Source organism: Pagrus major, chromosome 17 (assembly GCF_040436345.1).
Source record: "Pagrus major chromosome 17, Pma_NU_1.0".
In the NCBI taxonomy this organism is placed as follows: Eukaryota; Metazoa; Chordata; class Actinopteri; order Spariformes; family Sparidae; genus Pagrus; species Pagrus major.
Window position 1 is genome coordinate 5,442,356 of NC_133231.1, and position 19,086 is coordinate 5,461,441.

The window sequence follows — 19,086 nt, forward strand, 5'->3', positions numbered from 1 at the left end:
AAAAGTAATTGAAAATGGGCTGTCAGTTTCAGGGGAAAGCAGCAGTCTTTCCTCGCTTCCTCACCTACAGTGTGTGCTTTTGGTGCACAGACTACAGATCCTGTGGCAGCTGATGTGTTGCATCAATCATTGCATCACCAAACATCCATCCAAAGGTTAGTGTATTGCTGTCACATTGAGAAGTGTAAGCAATCAATCCAGAGATAGATAAATCGATCAAGGGGTTTTCTGAGCTTTGACTGATCTGATCTGTATTATCTTTGCACTTGTATCTAGTATACTTTAGGTGCAACATTTCGGACTCAGCAAAATGCGAGTCATTGTCAAAGTATTTTTTAACCAATATTGGACAAAAAATTTTTTAGATTTTTTTTTTAGATTTTTTGTGGTGGCACTAATTTTTTGCCACACTCAAGGAATGGCGGTATGAGTTATTTCTTTGTTTGGTCTGGACATCCCTGATCTGCAGAGGATGAATCTACTGATTTCAATGCTCCCTGAGTTCCTTTGGAACCACAATGACTCACTGACGTGTGTGGTCACTGAAATATCTCAACAACTTTCCATTCAGTAAGTGCTTCTAAATATTATTGATGATTATGTGCAACATAATGCAGCCAGCATAAGATTGAGGGCTATACAGGAAAACCAAAGGACTTGTCGTAGGATTTATGATTGCTCTCATAATGGTGTTGACCATTAAATTCCTTGAGCGCTGAATTCACCTGTTTGCAGATTGATGTATCTGTCCCCCGAGACTCCACAAAGCAAGAGCTGATCCATTATACTGAAAGCTCCTTTTCTCCTCAACCATGCAGCTTTTTTTTCTTTTGTGGTGTTCTTTTCCATCTCACCTCCACATTCACTGCCAAGTTGCCCACAAAAGCAACTAACTTTAGCTAACAGCACATCACTGATGACAGAACATAATTCTGTGACACTTTGCGAGGTGCTGCTCGTTGCCATGCAACCAGTAGTTTTCTACAAGTTGTCATTCCTAACCTGACAGATTCCCTGTTAGTGAACCACAGTTTGATGCAGTAGCCATGAATTGTAGTAATTTGGGGGATTCTCTGGCTAGTCAAACTATTTCAAACAGCTTTGCTACTGGTAGTCTGAACATAGCATTTGGCCCAGGGGCTGTGTGCTTTGTGCTACTGGATTAGCTGTTGAACGACAGTCTGTCGCTGCTGCAGTGGCTTGTTCTTTAGCTCAGGGGCTGTGTACTTAGAGCCTAGGACATTATTGTCATCAAACCATTTCCAACTATGTCGTGTATTTCACATGCAAGAAAACAAATGACATTATCCAAATAATACATTAGTAAATGGTAGCTAGATAGCAGTGAGTAAATGCTAGCTCGGCAGCAGTGAGCACTAGCTAGCATGATAGTATTGGGACATCTTGGCGGCACTTTCTCTGCCATTCTTGTGCTAATAGCTTTAGCAATATTACCGCCTAGATTCTGGTCATGCACAACAAGTGCACGGCAGAGGGCACATGGTTAGGCAAGTGCGTAGGTAGATGGACAGATGGGTCTTCCAATCATTTCATTAGGGCCAAATGAACTGATAAGATGTGCATAGTAGAAGCCTGTGACAGCCACAGGCACCAGATATTTATATTTTCTCCTGTCAGAGCATTGATCTGATTATTGAATGCTGTCAAGATAATTTCTACAAATATAGCAAAAAATGATGCTAAAATAAATGACCAGCCCTGCAGCCTAGACACCTTGGAGGTCCTAAGGAAGTGCAGTGTTGATTTTAGTTGATCCAGACCTGCAAATGATTATCAATGTAGTTGTCTTGGTGTGTCTCCAGTGAAAACAAAAGATTGTTTGTACACTCAAATAGCCATCAATGTGTGCTACACAAGTGAGGAAATACCTGAAGGTAAAGTACAATCAAGTAAAATTCTGCAGCTGGGATGTGAGATCTTTGATGTTCAGTCTCAGACCTGCACTTCAGCCGTTTCAAATTCAGATTGTATCCCTGTGATCAAGCACACTGAGGATGAGACACTGTTATTGCTGGTGTCATTTAAAGAAAGGTTACCAAACTATGTTTTGAGCAGTTTATCATTATCATTTTGTCTGGAGTTCTGTGTCTGCTTCACTGTAGTCTCTCTGAGGCTGACAGAAAGAGCAGAGGGTTACTGCTATTTTCCTTGTCCAGAGAATGGGCTTTGGTCTTTCCCTAATGACTTCAAGAATACGTTATAATAATGACAGCTCTGTTCCCTCAGTGGTGCGAAGAGATGTTTCATATTTTCACGGAGGGTGTCTAATAATGTGCTCTGACAGAGCGATAGACGACCTCTGGATTGTGTGATAGTGATCAGCTGTTCGTTTGGAGACCAGAGGAATTAATTTACACTTCATTCATTCTGCCAGCCTTTGCCTGCAGTGCTGTTATCTCATTGTCAACAATATCAGATGGTTATTATTGACAATAACCCACTGCCTGTCTTATCTTGCAAAATGGACCGCTCAACCTGAACATTGACTCTCTCCTCTCCTTCATTTTTTAATCCAGTATTGCTGCCCTCCTTTCAATTTTTTCCTACCATACCTTCCTCCCTCTCATTTTCCAGCTCACTCCTCACTATTGCTTTCCCTCCTGCTCCTTTGTTTTAACTCCCATCACTGTATATCTCTTCTGTCCTCCATCCCTCTCATAATGCTCTTTCAAGGGATAAATACTTGGATGTGCTTGGCTGCTGTTACTTCTTTTGTAGTGATTGAGTTTCTTTCTTTGGGTTTTCATCATTCCACCCCCACTGCACGCTTTCATTTCTTTGTAAACTTTGTCCGCCCACAGCCACCGGTATGTTTATGACCTAAAATTAAATTTCCTCTTGGCAATCATTTTCCAAGCATATGGGGGAAATTTAGCCTGGAGTATTCTTGAAGCAATGAAAGCGAATGGATCCTGTTTCTCCTCCCATCACTTAAACACCAATTATGCATTCCTGCTGAGAGTTGGCTATAAAAAGATGCCCATTTTTCTTTTCCTCCTATACAAAGGACCTTGTGATATTGTGCAAGTTTTCAAACACATCAAACAAATAATAAGTCTCATTATACAAGACATATTTGGAGGGCATCATTTCACAAGAGCATGCATTTCCACTCTGCTAATGGTGTTGCCTAGGGAAGGCAACGTCTGTAAGTCAGGCCACCAGTTTGGTTCAGACTGAAATCACTTATCAACTGTTTGGATGGATTGCCACAGAAATGTATACATACATTCATGGTAGAGCCCGACCAATACATACATTTTTGAGGCCAATGCTAAAACAGATATTGGCTGATAAACACACATTTTTGCATGTGGTTGTCGAACAATTGTGATAAAGATATGTGACAGAGGCGTGATATTTTACAGTTTAGCATTAAACTTGATTGTTTAAAAAACATTGGTGTGTAGGGTTAGGCAGTAATTTTTAATACCTTCCCCAAATTTCCCTGTGGTATATAGTATTACCACCAGCTGATTACGAATCAAATTGTAGGACTTTAAGGGAGCTGCCAGTTGCTGCTATACCGTTTAAGAGGCGATGTGTTTACTGGGGTAACTACAGGTAACAGTCCCTGGTATTAGCAGGGTTAGAGGTATTAGAGGAAAGGCTGTCACGTGATTCGCGAGTATGAGTGCTTCTAAACAGCTAAATACTCTTTTTTGACAGGTTCTTTACTTGCAAGTTCTGTCATCACTTTAATAGCATCTTCAAACAGACCGGGTGCGGCTGGACACACGCAATCGCATTTGATATATACATGTGCACATTGCGCAGCAGAATTTTTTCATGATGGTAGTGACAAGGACACCGTAGCTATTTTTAAATACCCCAGGATACTGTATAACCGTATTACCCCCCAACCCTAGTGCACTGAAAAGTAAACTTCACTGAATTTACAACTAATATATCGTTGGGCTCTAACTCATATAAAGGGTAGCAGTAGCAAAAATGAAATGATAAAAATAGAGGTTATAAAATATATGTGAATTGAAAAATAGAGGGATAAAAATGCAAGTGACATGAAAAATGGATTTATACATTTTCAAGTGATTTGATTAATTTCACTCCGACTTGATTCATAAAGTTGTGATCCGATGAAAGCAGAGCCATGTTTTATTTATTTACCGTGTCTTACATTCATCATTTATCATTCACAACACAAAAAATGCCATTTATCATTTAAGGAAGGTTTCTTCAAGGGTGAAAGTAGGGTTAGGGTTGTTATTATTTACAAAAATAACTAACAAAAATGGAAGTGATGAAAATTCTTATGAAATAATAATGAAAACCACTGAAATGTTAGCATGATAGCATGCTTTGTACTGCATGCTATGGTGAACATGGTTCACATCAGGCCTGCTACACATCAGCAGCTTAGCATTGCTGTGAACATGTAGGATGCTGCACACTAAACTAAGATTAAACATGGTAATCTTCCTGGCTGAACAACAGCATTTTACTATTGTCTACTAATGTTAGCATGTTGACATTAGCATGTAGCTGTGCAGCCTCGCGGCTAAAGATGCTAGCATTGCTGTAGACTCTTTGTCTTGATAAAATGTACTGCCATGACTCAATCTTTCCCATGTTTCGTAACTTCGACCAACAATTCACGTTACTGGTCATAGTTAAAATCCTAAATTCTTAAAGGGGAGACACAACAGATGAAAACATAGTTTTTACAAGCATTGATCAATTTTGCGATTTCGGGCTATTTTGCTTTCAGACCTGTAGAAAAAAAAAGTCTACAGATACACATTTATGTGTTTATTTTGGTTCAGATTTCAGTTTTGGAAATGTTAGCGCGTGTTTCATGAGATAATGTCTTATTTGCATATTTAAACGTGAAGTTATCGAAAGCGTGTAATACAAATACTAAATGAAAGTAGTCAACTTTGAAAGTTTCATGGTGAAGTTAAAAATGTTATCCTATTCAGCTGAAGTGTCTACCCTAAATATGTATCATGACAGGGTGTTTGTGTGTCTAAAGGTGTGTACCAACCTGCATCCAGGCTGTTGTGCGGTGTCGTATAACGTGGGAGAGTTAAGAGGGTGAGGGAGTGTTTGTGTTTTTTTCCATATCTCTGTTAAATATCTGTGTTGTGTCTGTTGCACTGTACTGCATGTGAGTGTCTGAGAATTGAAAGTTTATATATATAGAAGCCTGGTGCCTGGTTTTGAATGGAGCACCAATGGAACAATGCTGTCTTTGGTCGTCATGGAAATGACAGATGTGACAGCTGCAGGGAAGACTTGCAGGGAGTGTTATGGAGTGTTTAGAGTTGTTGTGTGACAAGTAGAGCGTCACCTAATCTGTGCCTGTTTACTGTTTGTTCCCACAGACCTTTCTCCTGGGAATCATCATCTCCATATGTGGGAATGTCCTCATCAGCATTTCACTCAACATACAGGTAGGAACACTGGAATCCAGCTGTACAGTAGACACTTGGCAAGCAGCAGGCACTCCACGCCTGTAAAGACTCATTTTTTTCCCTCTCTAAGTACTGTGAGACTGCTGTTCTCAGTTTGCAGGGTGCTCTCTCTTTAGTAGGCTCTCCGTGTGTTCATCAGGATTTTAGTGAACATAGACTCAGGCACTGACTGTGTGATCTGCTGACATGTTCACAGCAGGCTTTGTGCAGCAGACAGCAGACGTGACTTTGTGCCAGTAAAGCCTATTATAATTAGAAATACAGAGAAGTGGATTTTAAACAAAAGAAAAGTATTTCAATTTAATTAGTTAGTTAGTTAGCAATATAACTGTAATTGGGGTCCTTGTGGCAGTGGCACACAGGGTGTGTAAGACGGATTGAGAAGGCATGACAGCTTCAACTAATTGCGAAAAAGTGCTAAAAAGGGCTGATATTCATTGTTTTTGAAGCAGTGTAAGTTTCCACAGATAGAATTGTCAGTGATTATGAAGTATACATTTGTGTTTGCCTTGTACAGCTTCCCAACCCCTTGATTTGCTTAATTGGTCTCATTCTACTTCCGAGATGAAATGCTAATCATCAAGGGGTGTTATGGTGTAGTTTATTTAGCCTCTGTAATGCTTGTCTCTTAAATTGCACCTTATTCTTCAAGTGTTATATACGGCTGTGAGGTTATCTCTGTGGTTTATGTTAGAGTTTGTCTTGTGCAGCTCTCCAGTTATTGGATCTACTTAATGTGACTGATGCCCCGGGCTCCTGTTCCCTCTCTCCCTGACAGAAATATGCCCACGTCCGTCAGGCCCAGCGTGGCTCGAAGCCCTACTACACCTCAGTGATGTGGTGGTGCGGTGTGACTCTCATGGGTGTTGGGGAGCTGGGGAACTTTGCTGCATATGGCTTTGCCCCAGCGTCACTCATAGCCCCGCTGGGCTGTGTGTCTGTCATAGGTACGTGTGACCTTTTTTCCCTTTATACATTATCCATGCATATCAGCAGGAGGAAAGGTTTTGTCGATAGGGAACAACAGGAATCATTGCCATGTGAAGTCTATTGTTTTGCTTGTGATCTTTTCATAAACAGGCGTCTAACTGCTAAGTGCTAACATTACTGCACATGCTGAAGTCTGGAAGGTTTTACTGTTTTGTTTGACATCTGATAAAAACCATAATCAATATAGAATGGGTTATTTTTGTTTGGATGTTTCCAAACAAAATTTCCATACAAAGTCAATCCAAAAAACAACAGAGGCAAGGTTGCTGTTGCAAGCTTTCAGTTTTACATCAGGAACAGAAAATGGTCAATGGATCCATATTTTTGAACGAGCATCCATCTCTGTATTACTGAAGAGTTTCTCTGAACAATGTCATGATCTTTTGTATAAGATTTTTGGGAATCCATTCCCTATCAGCACCGTACCGATATGGATCCATCTGTCATTTACTGGAAAATTTGAGAAAATAACCTTAAAAGATTCAAAGTTGGGATTAATTTAACGGAGGAGGTCAAATTTGTAACAATATGGGACTGCAAAAAGGTTTCGTAATTCATATCCACTAAAGATCTTCCACCTAAAATGTAAAGTTCCTTGCATGGTGCATCCTGCCACTCAACCAGAACCAGTGTTTTCCATGGAAACAGCACACTAATCCTCTTTCTTAGAGCTATTGGTGAGGCATGTCATTCATTCATGAAGATCTAGTTGAGCAATTTTTATCGTGTGACTACTGCAAACACTATTATTTTTGCTTTGCCCACTGAAAGTGCAGTCGGTTATTAAGTATCACCCATAATCGTTTCCCCAGTAACCTCTCCAAGAAACTCATCCTTTTAAATGTCCTGGCTGTAAATCTAATTACATAGGCAACTGAAACTGAACTTTGTTTAATTAAAAATGAAAATTAAGTCAATTAACTGAAACATTAAATGGAATTACTAAGAATACATAAATTTTTGCATTAGTCCCCAACCTTCTTGGCTGTGACCTCTACAATAAAATCAACTTCTGATCCATCGTCACCACTTGAACACATCTGCTTGATCAACCAAAAAGAGTCAAAAGAAAAATCTAGAAAACAATAAATCATTTTTTTCTGCTTTTTCTGTCCTGTTAAAGGCGATCTGTGGAACCTCTGTGTTGTGCACAAAGCTTTATGTTTTTATTTTATGTTAGCAGACTCCATTTCAAAAACTAATGTTAGCTACTGTTGCTCTCCGTTAGTGGAAAGACACTGACAGTCACATCCTTTGGACAGTTGTATAAAATCCAACCCGAGTCGGATCAGAAAGAAATCAGCAGTCCAGCAGCATTAAACAAATTAAACAAATCGCCCACAGGCTTGCAGAAGCAACAAGTGACACGGGGAAGGTCTCATTTTTCTTTTCACATTACAATCCACTCACATATTGCACAGTTAAAGCAGCCAGAAGGAACTTTGATTTTTTATTGATTCTGGCGGCCCCTGTGGCCAAAAACAGAATGAGCATCACTGCCTCATGTCGCATCTTAATTTTGTTTTAATTACAAATTTTAGCTTGCAGGATGCATGGCTATGAGGTAATGTATCTATTTGTGGCTTTGTAAGATTAATAACTGTAATATGACGATGGTAACATAAAATAAACTTTGTTTTAGTGCCGGACCACCAGACTACAGAGGAGCTTTCTTCCCTCAGGCTGAAACCTCAATTCATCCTCAGCCCTCTGCCATAAAAATGTTTTAAATTTATGACTTAATCCAAACTGGATGAGTCAGAAACAGATCCAATGACAGGCATTAAGAATAATTATAATAACTATAGAAATAGTCAGTCTTCTCGCTGATGGTCTTGTTTGTTTATGTAGGTCATATAGAGGCGTCAGCATAAAATAGAGACTGTTTTATAACTAATTAAAAGTTCCTTGTAGTATGTTTAAGTTAAATTTGCTGGGAGCTATCAGTTCAGTGTGCAGGTCTTTTGTCTTTTGCCCTTACTTTGTCTGTGATCCAGGACCTGTGGAATTTATTTGGATGTGTATACCCTACACTCTGTTTGTTAATATTGAGACATCATGCATCTTAAAGATACATTTGCCATCAGCACATATAAGCCTTCCTTGAGCAGTGGTTTAAAGCTTCTATAGAATGGAAGGTGTTTACACTATGTTGGAAATAATGACTTTGTTTGCATATGAACTTATTTTCCAGAAACTAGTATTTATCCTGTTTGGATGTGCACACTTTTGTAAACCTTTTTGCTAGACAGCAATAGTGCCTCTGTTCTGTTTTGGTGAGTCTTTTCTCTTATATGTTTTAATTATCAGTCTCTCTCCTACAGAAATGGACAGAACAAATCTACATAGCACCTTTTAAGCACCAAATAAAAGCATAACAATAAACTGAATTCATTATGTTTTGTATTAACAGTAGTAGTGTTGTTTCCATCTGTGTCTCACGACTACACAACTACCTACACTGCGAGGCTGATAGGTCTTCACCTCATTCAGTGGAGTCTCTCACGCTTGCAAACATGCACTTTAAAAAGAAACATCCAACTGTAGCTTTATGCTATTGCTTTGAGAATAAATTAAATCCAACACCTTGTGATCACAGCAGGTCGGTGTGTAGCTGCACGGGGGGGTTTTGATTATTCTTCCAATTCCTCGCTTATATCAAGCACTGGACACAGAAGGCGAGTATGTACATTTCCACCCCTCACATATGGGTGATTCAGGAAGTGCAATTACTTGTGACATTATAAATCCAGCATCCTACTCCAGAAATAATCATTTTTACAGCCCACTGTGTGAACTAAAGCTGTCATGACCTAAGCTGGATTCACCAGCCAATCAAAACAAAGCCTGCCCGGTCGCTACAGCTGGCAGCACGGCTCAGTGCAAACACTCTAAACACAGGTTAAATATTGAACAGGTTAGCTCCGTACCTCTCGCCACCCATCACTCGCCACGCTGGAGGTGGTGGTGAGTCATGGATATTAATGACAGCTATTACTGCAAAATGATTTTCCTATAGTCACGTCTTGCAAGTGGATGAATGGCTTGAATAAAGCACTGAGCAAAACCTACAAATCTTATTAAGAAGGCTACACCTCTTGTTCATTGTAGCTTTGCATGATGCTGTATTTGCCTCAGTGAGCAATTATTTTATAAAATGCTTTTACCACAACAACAGGAGTGAAGCACTTTATTCTATTGGGAGCAGTCACCACTCAATGCTTTGTCAGTATTTGTAAAGCAGATGTGATGACTCTTTTTAGCCACAGGTATAAACAATTGCCGTGCTCATTTCCATTTTAGTATTATTAGAATCCCTGTGAAAAGCACTGATCACTACAGAAACTAGTGTGTCATTGGACTGTGCATTAATCATATCCGTCTTGAAGTTGTGTCTTAAAGAATTAATGAAGCCAGGCATGAAGAGGTGACAGGAGAGACAGGAGAGGAAGATGTCTGCAGCCGTGACATGTTCTGTCCTCCTTAGAGCTAACAAGTAGAGCCCAGGGAAAATATACACGCCGCTGTGTGCTGTCGTGAAAACCCCTCTCACCTCACGCTGACTCACACCGTAGGCAAATGAGTACACACACACACAAATGTGTGCATAATTGTAGTGGTGTGTAAAAACACTCTGGTCTGGTAGATTTTTCGACCAGAGACGCTCCTTAGGCTAACATGCACACACTGCTCCTGCTGCGCTTGTTGTGCCTGTTTTCCAAGAGCTGTGTGAAGGCTCAGAGGGAGGGACAGACAGCGGGAGGCCTTGGGTGAGTAAACAAGAGGGAAGCAAGTGGTAGAAGAGAGGAGAAAGGAGACTGGATGTTGCGAGGAGATGATGATGAGGTGAGAGAAAGGAGAGGAGAGAATACGGATATGAATGAAATAAGACAACAGGCAGAGAGTTATAACAAGTGGTAAGCAGAAGCAGGGGGAGGAAAGGGAGGGAGATCGTGAGAGCTGATGATGCTGCTGTCATCCGCCTGTCCCTGCATGTCACACTGCCAGTCTGACGCTCCATGGAGAGCAATTACTACTGTCCCCATCCACAGAGCCCACCAGTCTCTATTAGGAATGACAGCATCATCCCAAATGCTGTTGTCTGGAGCGGCGCATCAGCTCCCTCCGTCAGATACCATGTCATCACATGCAAAAGAGGCTGGCATGGTGGCAATAAACAGAAAACCGATTCACACGCTGCATCAGTGTCGCTCACACATGTCAGACCTGCAGCACTTCAGCATCGAATACACTGTGTTGTTGAGCACTGTGTGAAGCAGTCAGATGATGATCAGTTCAACTGGCTTTATTTGAGGAATGTACAACTGAAAATGAGGATAAATCAAGATATTTTTATAAAGTTAGGTTTGTCACTCAGAGCTTTTATTTTATAATATCTAAAATTAAATTCCAAAGCTGAACAACACTTGTCTTACCCTCCTTTACTTTTTTTTTTTTTTTTAGGTGATTAAACACTAATAAAAACATAAATATTAATGTTGTATTCAATTTCTGCTCCCCTACAACAAACACACTGGACCTTTAATACTTGTGTTTCCACATGACAGAACAGATGCTTTCAAAAGTCACTATTTTTGTCATTTGTGACATTGTGAGCGCACAATATGTGCAATGTGACAATACTTGGTACATTTGAGCTTCCCTGGGAGGTGACAGCTCAACTTTCGCTGCTTTCATCCGTTCATGTCAGATCTGTGTGGTGAAAGAATGTTTGACATGGTGTGTTTTCCCACAGGGAGGTTCCCATCACTGCACATCTGAGAGTGAGCATGTAGAGGGGGCAGTACTGATCTGATGCACACACACACACATACACAAGCACATGCACACCTCCATAAGTACACAGGAGCAGTGACAGAAGTGTGTACCCCAGAGGTTGCTGTTGCCACATTTCTCATTTTATCAAGCCGTGTGAATCTCACTTTGTATAGAGTTGCTATGGTTACTTGTTAGATGAAGCTGGTCCCAGAGGCAAAGACAGAGTCCTAAATGTGTATGCGAACATGCTCGCAGTATGAAATATTTAACAAGCGGCTGTTTCATTAGAATACCAGTGAGAGTCTTTATAAACTTCCAATTTGACACTAGTGTCCCTGTGGTATGGTGCACATCCATGCCTTGTTTTACATGTCTCCTCTGACAGACACTTTATCAGCACGAGTATTTTGCTTTAATTCAACTTGAATTTCTCTGTTTCTGATAAAGCTCTTTCATGGCTTGGGTTTATTAGCGTTGCCAGAAATTGGCCCTCAGGTGGAAACGTTTGCTATTAAGGCTGCAATTGTGTTCCACAATGTTTAACATCCATGTGGGGAACCTGCCTGTCAAAGCACAACACCACAGTAATCCCCTGCATGACATGCTGTGTGTCTCTGACATATTGAGCTGTTTATGCTCTGTAGCTAATCTCCTTATGATGGTGGCACAGCCTGTACACAAACTCAAACTGCCTGCCTGTCTGGTTTTCAGCATTTTCCAGCAATTTTTCCGTTCAATTAGTCTGTCTCTGTCTGCGTGCCATCACCTGCACCCCCGTCTGGCTGCCTGGCAGCAGCTCATTGTGCTTGTGTCCAAAATTTCCCAGCAGCAAACACAGCTGCCACAGCTGGCTCTGCTGGAATATTGGTAGAATATATAGCAATATAATGACAGAAAAGGCTGTAAAATTAGGCACTTAGTGTGACAGGCTGCTGTCACTTACATATCTATTTGCCTCCCTGTCAGTCTGTCCACTGCCTGTTTGTCTGCTAGTTTGTATTTCTGTCTCAGACAGTTACTCCACCTGTGTGGCCATCCATCTGTGTATCTGCCTGTTTATCTGCACGTCTGTGTGTCTGCATGCATATCTGCTCGCCTCGCTATCCGTCTCTCTGATAGCCAAATGCTGTATGTTTATTCGTCTCCCTCACTTCAGTGCACATCCTGGGGAAACATTAAGAAGACTAATCTGAGGCTGAGCTCATGTGAAACTGATTGCTTCTCAGCATCGCAGTTTTTGACAATGATATTGATGAATGGGTCCATAAAGAATGTGACATGCAACAGCATCTTGCTGCAATTTGATGCCGCTCTTATGAAGTCCTAATGAGTTCCATTTATCTGAGCAGGCTGACAGATTTTATCAGGCTGATCAATAAACACGTCAGGCATTGTGTTTGCATCGTGTGTGCATGTGTCTATTTATATGGACACACATTACATAGTATAGTCTCACAGTGTGCACTTGTGCATGACAGTGCTCGTGTGTTTGTGTAACTGCATTTAATGTGTGTGTACATGTGATATATATGAGAAATTACAGTGCTATTCCTAAATTGCACGCTGCACAGTCATATCTGATTACTCCAGTTACAGTGTACATGCATACAGTCAGCTGTGTAGTCTGTTTGCAATACTGTTGATGTAATTGGTATTTTTAAAAAGTCGATATTCAATCATTTATATGATCTCGCTTGTGATTAAACTGACTTGATGCATCAAAAAAAATAAATCAATCCAGAATATGAGGTTGCAAATAATGGATGAACACCAATTATGTTTTTCTTGTTAAGGGACAAGCATCAATTATTATTTTTTAACAAACAACAGGGAGCAAGTGGTGTTCAATTTTTCAATTTAAAAATATTTGCTGTCTAAACTGGGTTAAATTGCTTTTTAAAAATCCATACAGTGTGTGTGTGTGTGTGTGTGTGTGTGTGTGTGTGTGTGTGTGTGTGTGTGTGTGTGTGTAAAACTGTGTTATATTCTACTTGACTAACAGTAAGTGCCGCATGTTTTATTAGCAGTTAAACTGACGAGAATCTATTTTCTCTTCCCAGCCAGCGCTATCATATCTGTGGTTTTCCTCAAGGAGACGGTGCGTCCCTCTGACATTGTCGGTAAGCACAAACACTTTAGGATCATAGCACCTGAGAACATGCGTGTTCCCTCAGATTTGACTTGAGAAGTAACATCTTGGAGCTCAGCTACGTCAAAGTGACTTCGCTGATTATCTCAGTGTGAAGAGCATCCTGTGCCAGAGGACGCATATTTCAGTTTTGCTTGGATTGAAATCAAACATTTAATCCACAAGGTTAAAAGTCTAATTGTTGCCAGTGGAACAAAAAGGCACCATCTATTCAACAGGCCTATCCTGTTTTATTGTTTTATGAAAAGCTATTGTTCGTCATAACAATTTGTAGAGCCCGCTGCTAAACAACATGAATGTGATGGTCGTCACAATGACGATCATTACAGCTGCTAGATTGGAAAATTAATATCAGCACCGCACAGCCCAGCTTATTGTTGGTTTACTGAATAAACCATCAGCAATTTTTGCCGCTTTCACTATTGTCTTTTAATTTCTGAGTGACATGTTGGAAACATCTAATTGCATGAATGTTTTATTTATGAATCACTGAGAGCATGCTGTTTTTTTTAGCAGTGCGCCATTTTTAAAGGGTTATACAAGTTTTAATGATGATAGTTATCATCCCCCATTTATTTCATAATGATAAGTCAAACAAAAAACATCTCTATTGCCAGTTTAAAATGACAAAAAAGATTCAATTAAATTTACATTCAGCATGTGGTAGCATTTCATTGATTAAGGTAAAGTCCAAGAATATTCTGAGGTTAAGCTAGACTCAACGGATCTGTCCGTCCCAAAACCTTCTCACTCCATACTCACCCCTCTCTGCTCTCTTTCTCTCATAGGTGGCACCCTGGCAATAACAGGAACGTATCTCCTGGTGACCTTTGCCCCCCACACTTCCACACACATCACAGCCCATCTGGTTCAGTACTATTCCGTCAGTTGGCACTTCCTGCTTTACCTAGTATGTAACTTTTTAAACCTCTCCTGCCTGAGTCTAGTGATATCTTATGTGTAAGCATGTTCGTGTTGAATTGGAGCTACTGTTGGTATGGCTGAATAATGTTATATTGTTGTGTATTTCTGTACTGTCCTCAGTATATATACAGTATATGCATAGCAGCTCCTGCTCTGGTTGTAATTAGCTCGTCCTAACCTTTAACCTCCTTGGGGAGAGGCGCAAGAAGAGGAGTGCTCTGAGGGGTTAATTAAAGTATTAATTTTTTATTCGTCCTCTGTCAAAGAGTGGACGAATAACCCAACCTCTTAGGATGATGTAATTAATCCTTGCACCCATGAAAGATATTCCTCTTAGTTCCTCTGGAAGCACGGCACAGTTCTCTGTTTATGAAGCAGGGAGCGAGTCTGTTAAAACTAAGACTGTCTTTGTTTTTGCATTAGAAAAAAAAAGCTTCCCCCACCTCAGGGTCTGTGAGTGCATTAACACTCAACCAAGTGCTCTCATATTCCTATTTCGCTCCAGGCAGGGATGGCATAAACATAGCTGTTACCATGGTGATAGATTTAGTACGGAGCTGAAACAAAGTGTTTCTCTCAAAACCTCACAAAAATGTAAATGTAAGCTCCAAATGTTACCGCCAGTCCCGGCTGAAAACACCTCAGATGTTTTTAAAGGAAGAATTTCTGCTGTGAAGGTCACATCCTGCTGCTTCTCCATTGATCCCAGCACTCCCATGATAGCAGCAGATAGAGAGAGGGAGCTCTACGTTTTATCACCTTTCAGGTTAAACTCTTGTAGAAACACAGCGTTTTGTGTAATTCAAGAGTGAGGAGTAAGAAAGAAGCAGTATTTTGTGCTAGAAAGTGTGACACCTTTGATCTGATGTTCATTAGAACAGTAGTAGTCTTGAACAGAGGAGGATCTGTTGCATTTCTTGTGTATTTTTTTCATTTAGACTGTATTTATTTCTATAAGTCATCATAATCACCCCGAATGAAATAATCCTTCTGTAAAGCGTATTCTGTTGACAGTCAGAGAGTGTTGATTCAGTTTATTTTTTTCCACCACAAACTAAACACTTGAATAGTTATCTCAACAAATCTCTCTCCAAAATCCTCAATATCCCTTTACTGTTTGTGTAACAACTGATTATCTGCACATAATCCATCAAACCAGGCACACATAAACCCGAAAGGATAACAGCTAGCAGCTCATCAGGGGTGCTAGCCAGTGGTGTAAACAGTGAAATGTGTGCCCTGGGTAGCAGTGCCATCATTATTCAGTGCACAGCGTTTCTCTCTCTCACTCTGTCTCAACCATATTCCATTTTTGAATCAAGTCCTCATTGCCGAAACCAATGCAAACAAACTGAAGAGAAGAGAAACGAGCTATTGGATGAAAAACAAAAGAGACATGTTCCAGCAGATATAAGGAAAACACAGATGGATGGATGGATGGGCAGATGTTTTAGAATTGAGATAGTCTTGCTGCCTCTGGCTGCAGTGATTGATGGTGTGTAAAAGGCTGCGCTGTTTTCCATTTCTGGCAATGCATTGTGAATACTCATCAGCCTGTGGAGGAACAACCTCCAACGGCATGGGATTAACTGGAGGTGGTGATTAATCAGACGAAAATTAAATATCCATCATTGTCTTGTCATTGTTTCCAGAGGTCAGGCTATTACCAAATGATTTCATCTGAAAGGACAGTTTTGGTGTCGTTCACAGTGTGTGTAGCATTAAATGGTATTTCTCACTAATGAGCCAGGTCTTTTTAAATCGATTTGAAAAAGACTGATGAAATCTTGAAATGAGCCTCCCATTAAACACATTTATAGATACACAAGGATGATTTTGAGGGACATTTAAAGGTCAGCTTGCTCCTTTTTTCCTCAAATCTACTTTTGTACTTCTTATTCTCCATCCATTTAAGCTGTGTGGTGTTGTATCAGAGGTCCTTGAACAGCTGAATGCTATTGGACTCACAAGGACAGCCCCGAGCCCTTCTCATTAAAGACCAGCAGTTCATTTCATTTTTCTGCCACGGTCATTTGTTTCAATTAAAGAGCACTGCTCGCTGCCTGCATGCAGCACTTTGTAATACAGATAAAATGGTCAGTAAAAGTGCAATTTGAGTGCAAGTCAGGGTTTCATTTAGTGTGCAAAGTTTGAGAAAATGGAATCTGTATTAATGATTTCTGTAAACCCCCTCTCTTCTCCCTCACTCTCTCTTAACAGTTCATAGAGGTCGTCGTCTTTTGCATCCTGCTCTATCTGTACAAGAGGAGGAATGTGAAGCACATCGTCATTGTGATGCTGCTGGTGGCCCTGCTTGGTATGAACAAATGCAAGCTGTCTGATTGAGGGCAGGGGTTATGGATTCAACCATTTTAGATAGTCAGAGGTTGCTTTGTTGCCTGGCTACCAAAAATGGACCCATGCTCTCTCATCATTTCAGTTAAGAGCTGAGCAGAGCATGATGGAAGAAAATAAGTCTATGAAACTCACCCGGAGACAGCTGACCACCCCTACAAATCAGCATGAACCAATAAGGAAGTTCTTTATTGCTACAAGTTGTACAACTAAATGAATCTGTTGCTTCTGTGTTGCTGCAGCCTCTCTGACAGTCATCTCAGTCAAAGCGGTGTCAGGGATGATCACAGAGTCAATAAAAGGCCAGCTGCAGCTCATCTACCCCATCTTCTACGTCATGCTTGTCGTCATGGTCGCCTCCTGTGCCTTTCAGATCAAGTTAGTCAAGGTTTTCTCTCTCTGCTTCTCTGCTACCTTTTTTTTTTTTTTTCCTGTCAGCCTTTTTTATTGCTCAAATCCCTCGTGTCTGCCACAGGCTAGAAGCAATTTTTGCTTTCCAGTTCCTGAACAAACTGAGAAAAATAATATATTGGACATGGTGACATTGTACCTGCAGCACACCTTCAACATTATGATGGATGAACAGACTGGTACATATAACCAAGGTTGTTATATTCAGTGCAACTCTTAAATCTTATTTTCTTCTCTCGACAGATTTCTCAATCAGGCGATGAAAATGTTTGATGCCACAGAGGTGGTTCCTATCAACTTCGTGTTTTTCACTGCCAGTGCTATTGTTGCAGGTATGTCACAAAGGTGTCACTCTTCAGGTTCAAAGCCTACTGTTTTTCTGTTGAAATGATAAGACAATTAATATTCTGTGTTTTTTTATTGTTAACATATCCCATGAAACCCCCAAACCAACAATGATCCAATACTGGTAATTCTTGCAAAGTCTGATATATCTTGATATCTAATTCTGTGGCCTAGAGCTCTGTTGATGTATAAAAAATATTGAAAACACTTAATTGAGCCACACTGTTGCACTGGGAGACATGTTTTTACTTAACTCCACAAACATTGAATAGGTGCCATATATACTTGCTAGCAAATTAAATATGTATTAATCTGCAGCTAAAAACTGACAAAACTGCAGTGGCCAATTGACCAAGAGTCTAACCCTGCTTGTCTGGATTAGGGTAGCGTCATACATCCGCCAATCGGGGTGTGAGCCTTGCATCAAAGATCAGTCTGAACTCCACGGGAAGCGAAGACGCACATTTTCAAGTTATTCTCTGATTTTGTGCATGTGTGTCTGTACCCTTAGGCTTACAGCTAAATGCTAACATTAGCATATTAACATGTTGATGTTTAGCAGGTATAGGTTTACCATTTTTGTTTAGCGTGCTTTTTGGGGTTCTCCCTTAGCTACTACTACTCTCTGCTAGCGGAGCAGAGAGAGTTGCTGAGATGAGGCACTCCAGAACACAAAGAAATCCTCCGTCCAGTATCATTAATCAACTTAAACAAATCGTCTGTTTAATTGTGGTGCTAAGTACAGGAAAACAAAGAAAGTAAATGATTAGAATTGTAATTAATTAATTCCAATCAATATCTACCCATTAACTCGAGTCTTGTAGTCTCATCACCTGAACATATAGAACAAGCATATAATACAACATGTATGAAGAATAATGTTTACACCAATACATTTATAAGGACTAAAAATTTTTATTAAAATTAGATTTTTTTCCCTGTAATTTGTATCAAATTACAATGTTCTTTCCAGAAATTTCCATAAAACTATTTGGAATTTGTCAAAATATGAACCCATGAGATAAAGAGTCACATCTTCAGTATGAACCATCGGTTTTAGTGCCAAAAACAAGGTAAGGAAATCAGAAAGCATTGTGAGATTAATGCTTTTTTGGTTTTGGTAGTTTTATTCACTTACGTTTAGTTACGTTCCCCAGCCTCCGTCCTCACTCTCTGCCACATCGTCTGATGTTTCCCTGGAAGTTATAGAGACAGGTATCCAAACGAAAAACGCACCATTACCTTGAGTAAAATTAGTATTTCTCTGAGTTTGAACATCGGACAGGTTTAGGATAATGCAAGTACACAACTCAACAATACAGCTAAGGTCTAGTCGATTAGAGACATTTGAATGCAGAAATGTTACAAATCTCTTTTAAATTTGATTTGCTGAATTAAGACAAACCAGCCTCATAACCAAATTCAATCAGGAGAGACTAGTTAATGAAGTACAAAAAAATATTTCAGCAGATGATATGTGATAATGAGTCTTGTTAGAAAGTCTTTAGTGCTTAGACTCTACTGGGAGATTTTGTGATTGAAGGGTGTCTGCCTTGAGCAGCAGCAAGATGATAGGCTGACAGTGAAGGTGTGCCGCTGTCCTATTGGATAGATGTGCTCGGCTGATACCAGCAGCTGCTATCGATTGACAGCCCCAGATAATGACAGACGATTATG

The 19,086-nt window shown here is 40.2% G+C and overlaps 1 protein-coding gene across 1 annotated transcript in view; it reads left to right on the forward strand.

The window, feature by feature from the left end:
* Window positions 1-19,086, forward strand: part of LOC141012196 (NIPA-like protein 2) — a 28,306-nt gene that overhangs the window by 5,815 nt on the left and 3,405 nt on the right. Inside the window, exons 2-8 of the mRNA XM_073485612.1 lie at window positions 5,367-5,435; window positions 6,235-6,403; window positions 13,286-13,345; window positions 14,163-14,284; window positions 16,519-16,615; window positions 16,896-17,031; window positions 17,308-17,396. Of these exons, the coding sequence (XP_073341713.1) occupies window positions 5,367-5,435; window positions 6,235-6,403; window positions 13,286-13,345; window positions 14,163-14,284; window positions 16,519-16,615; window positions 16,896-17,031; window positions 17,308-17,396 (742 nt within the window). The remainder of the gene's footprint in view (window positions 1-5,366; window positions 5,436-6,234; window positions 6,404-13,285; window positions 13,346-14,162; window positions 14,285-16,518; window positions 16,616-16,895; window positions 17,032-17,307; window positions 17,397-19,086) is intronic.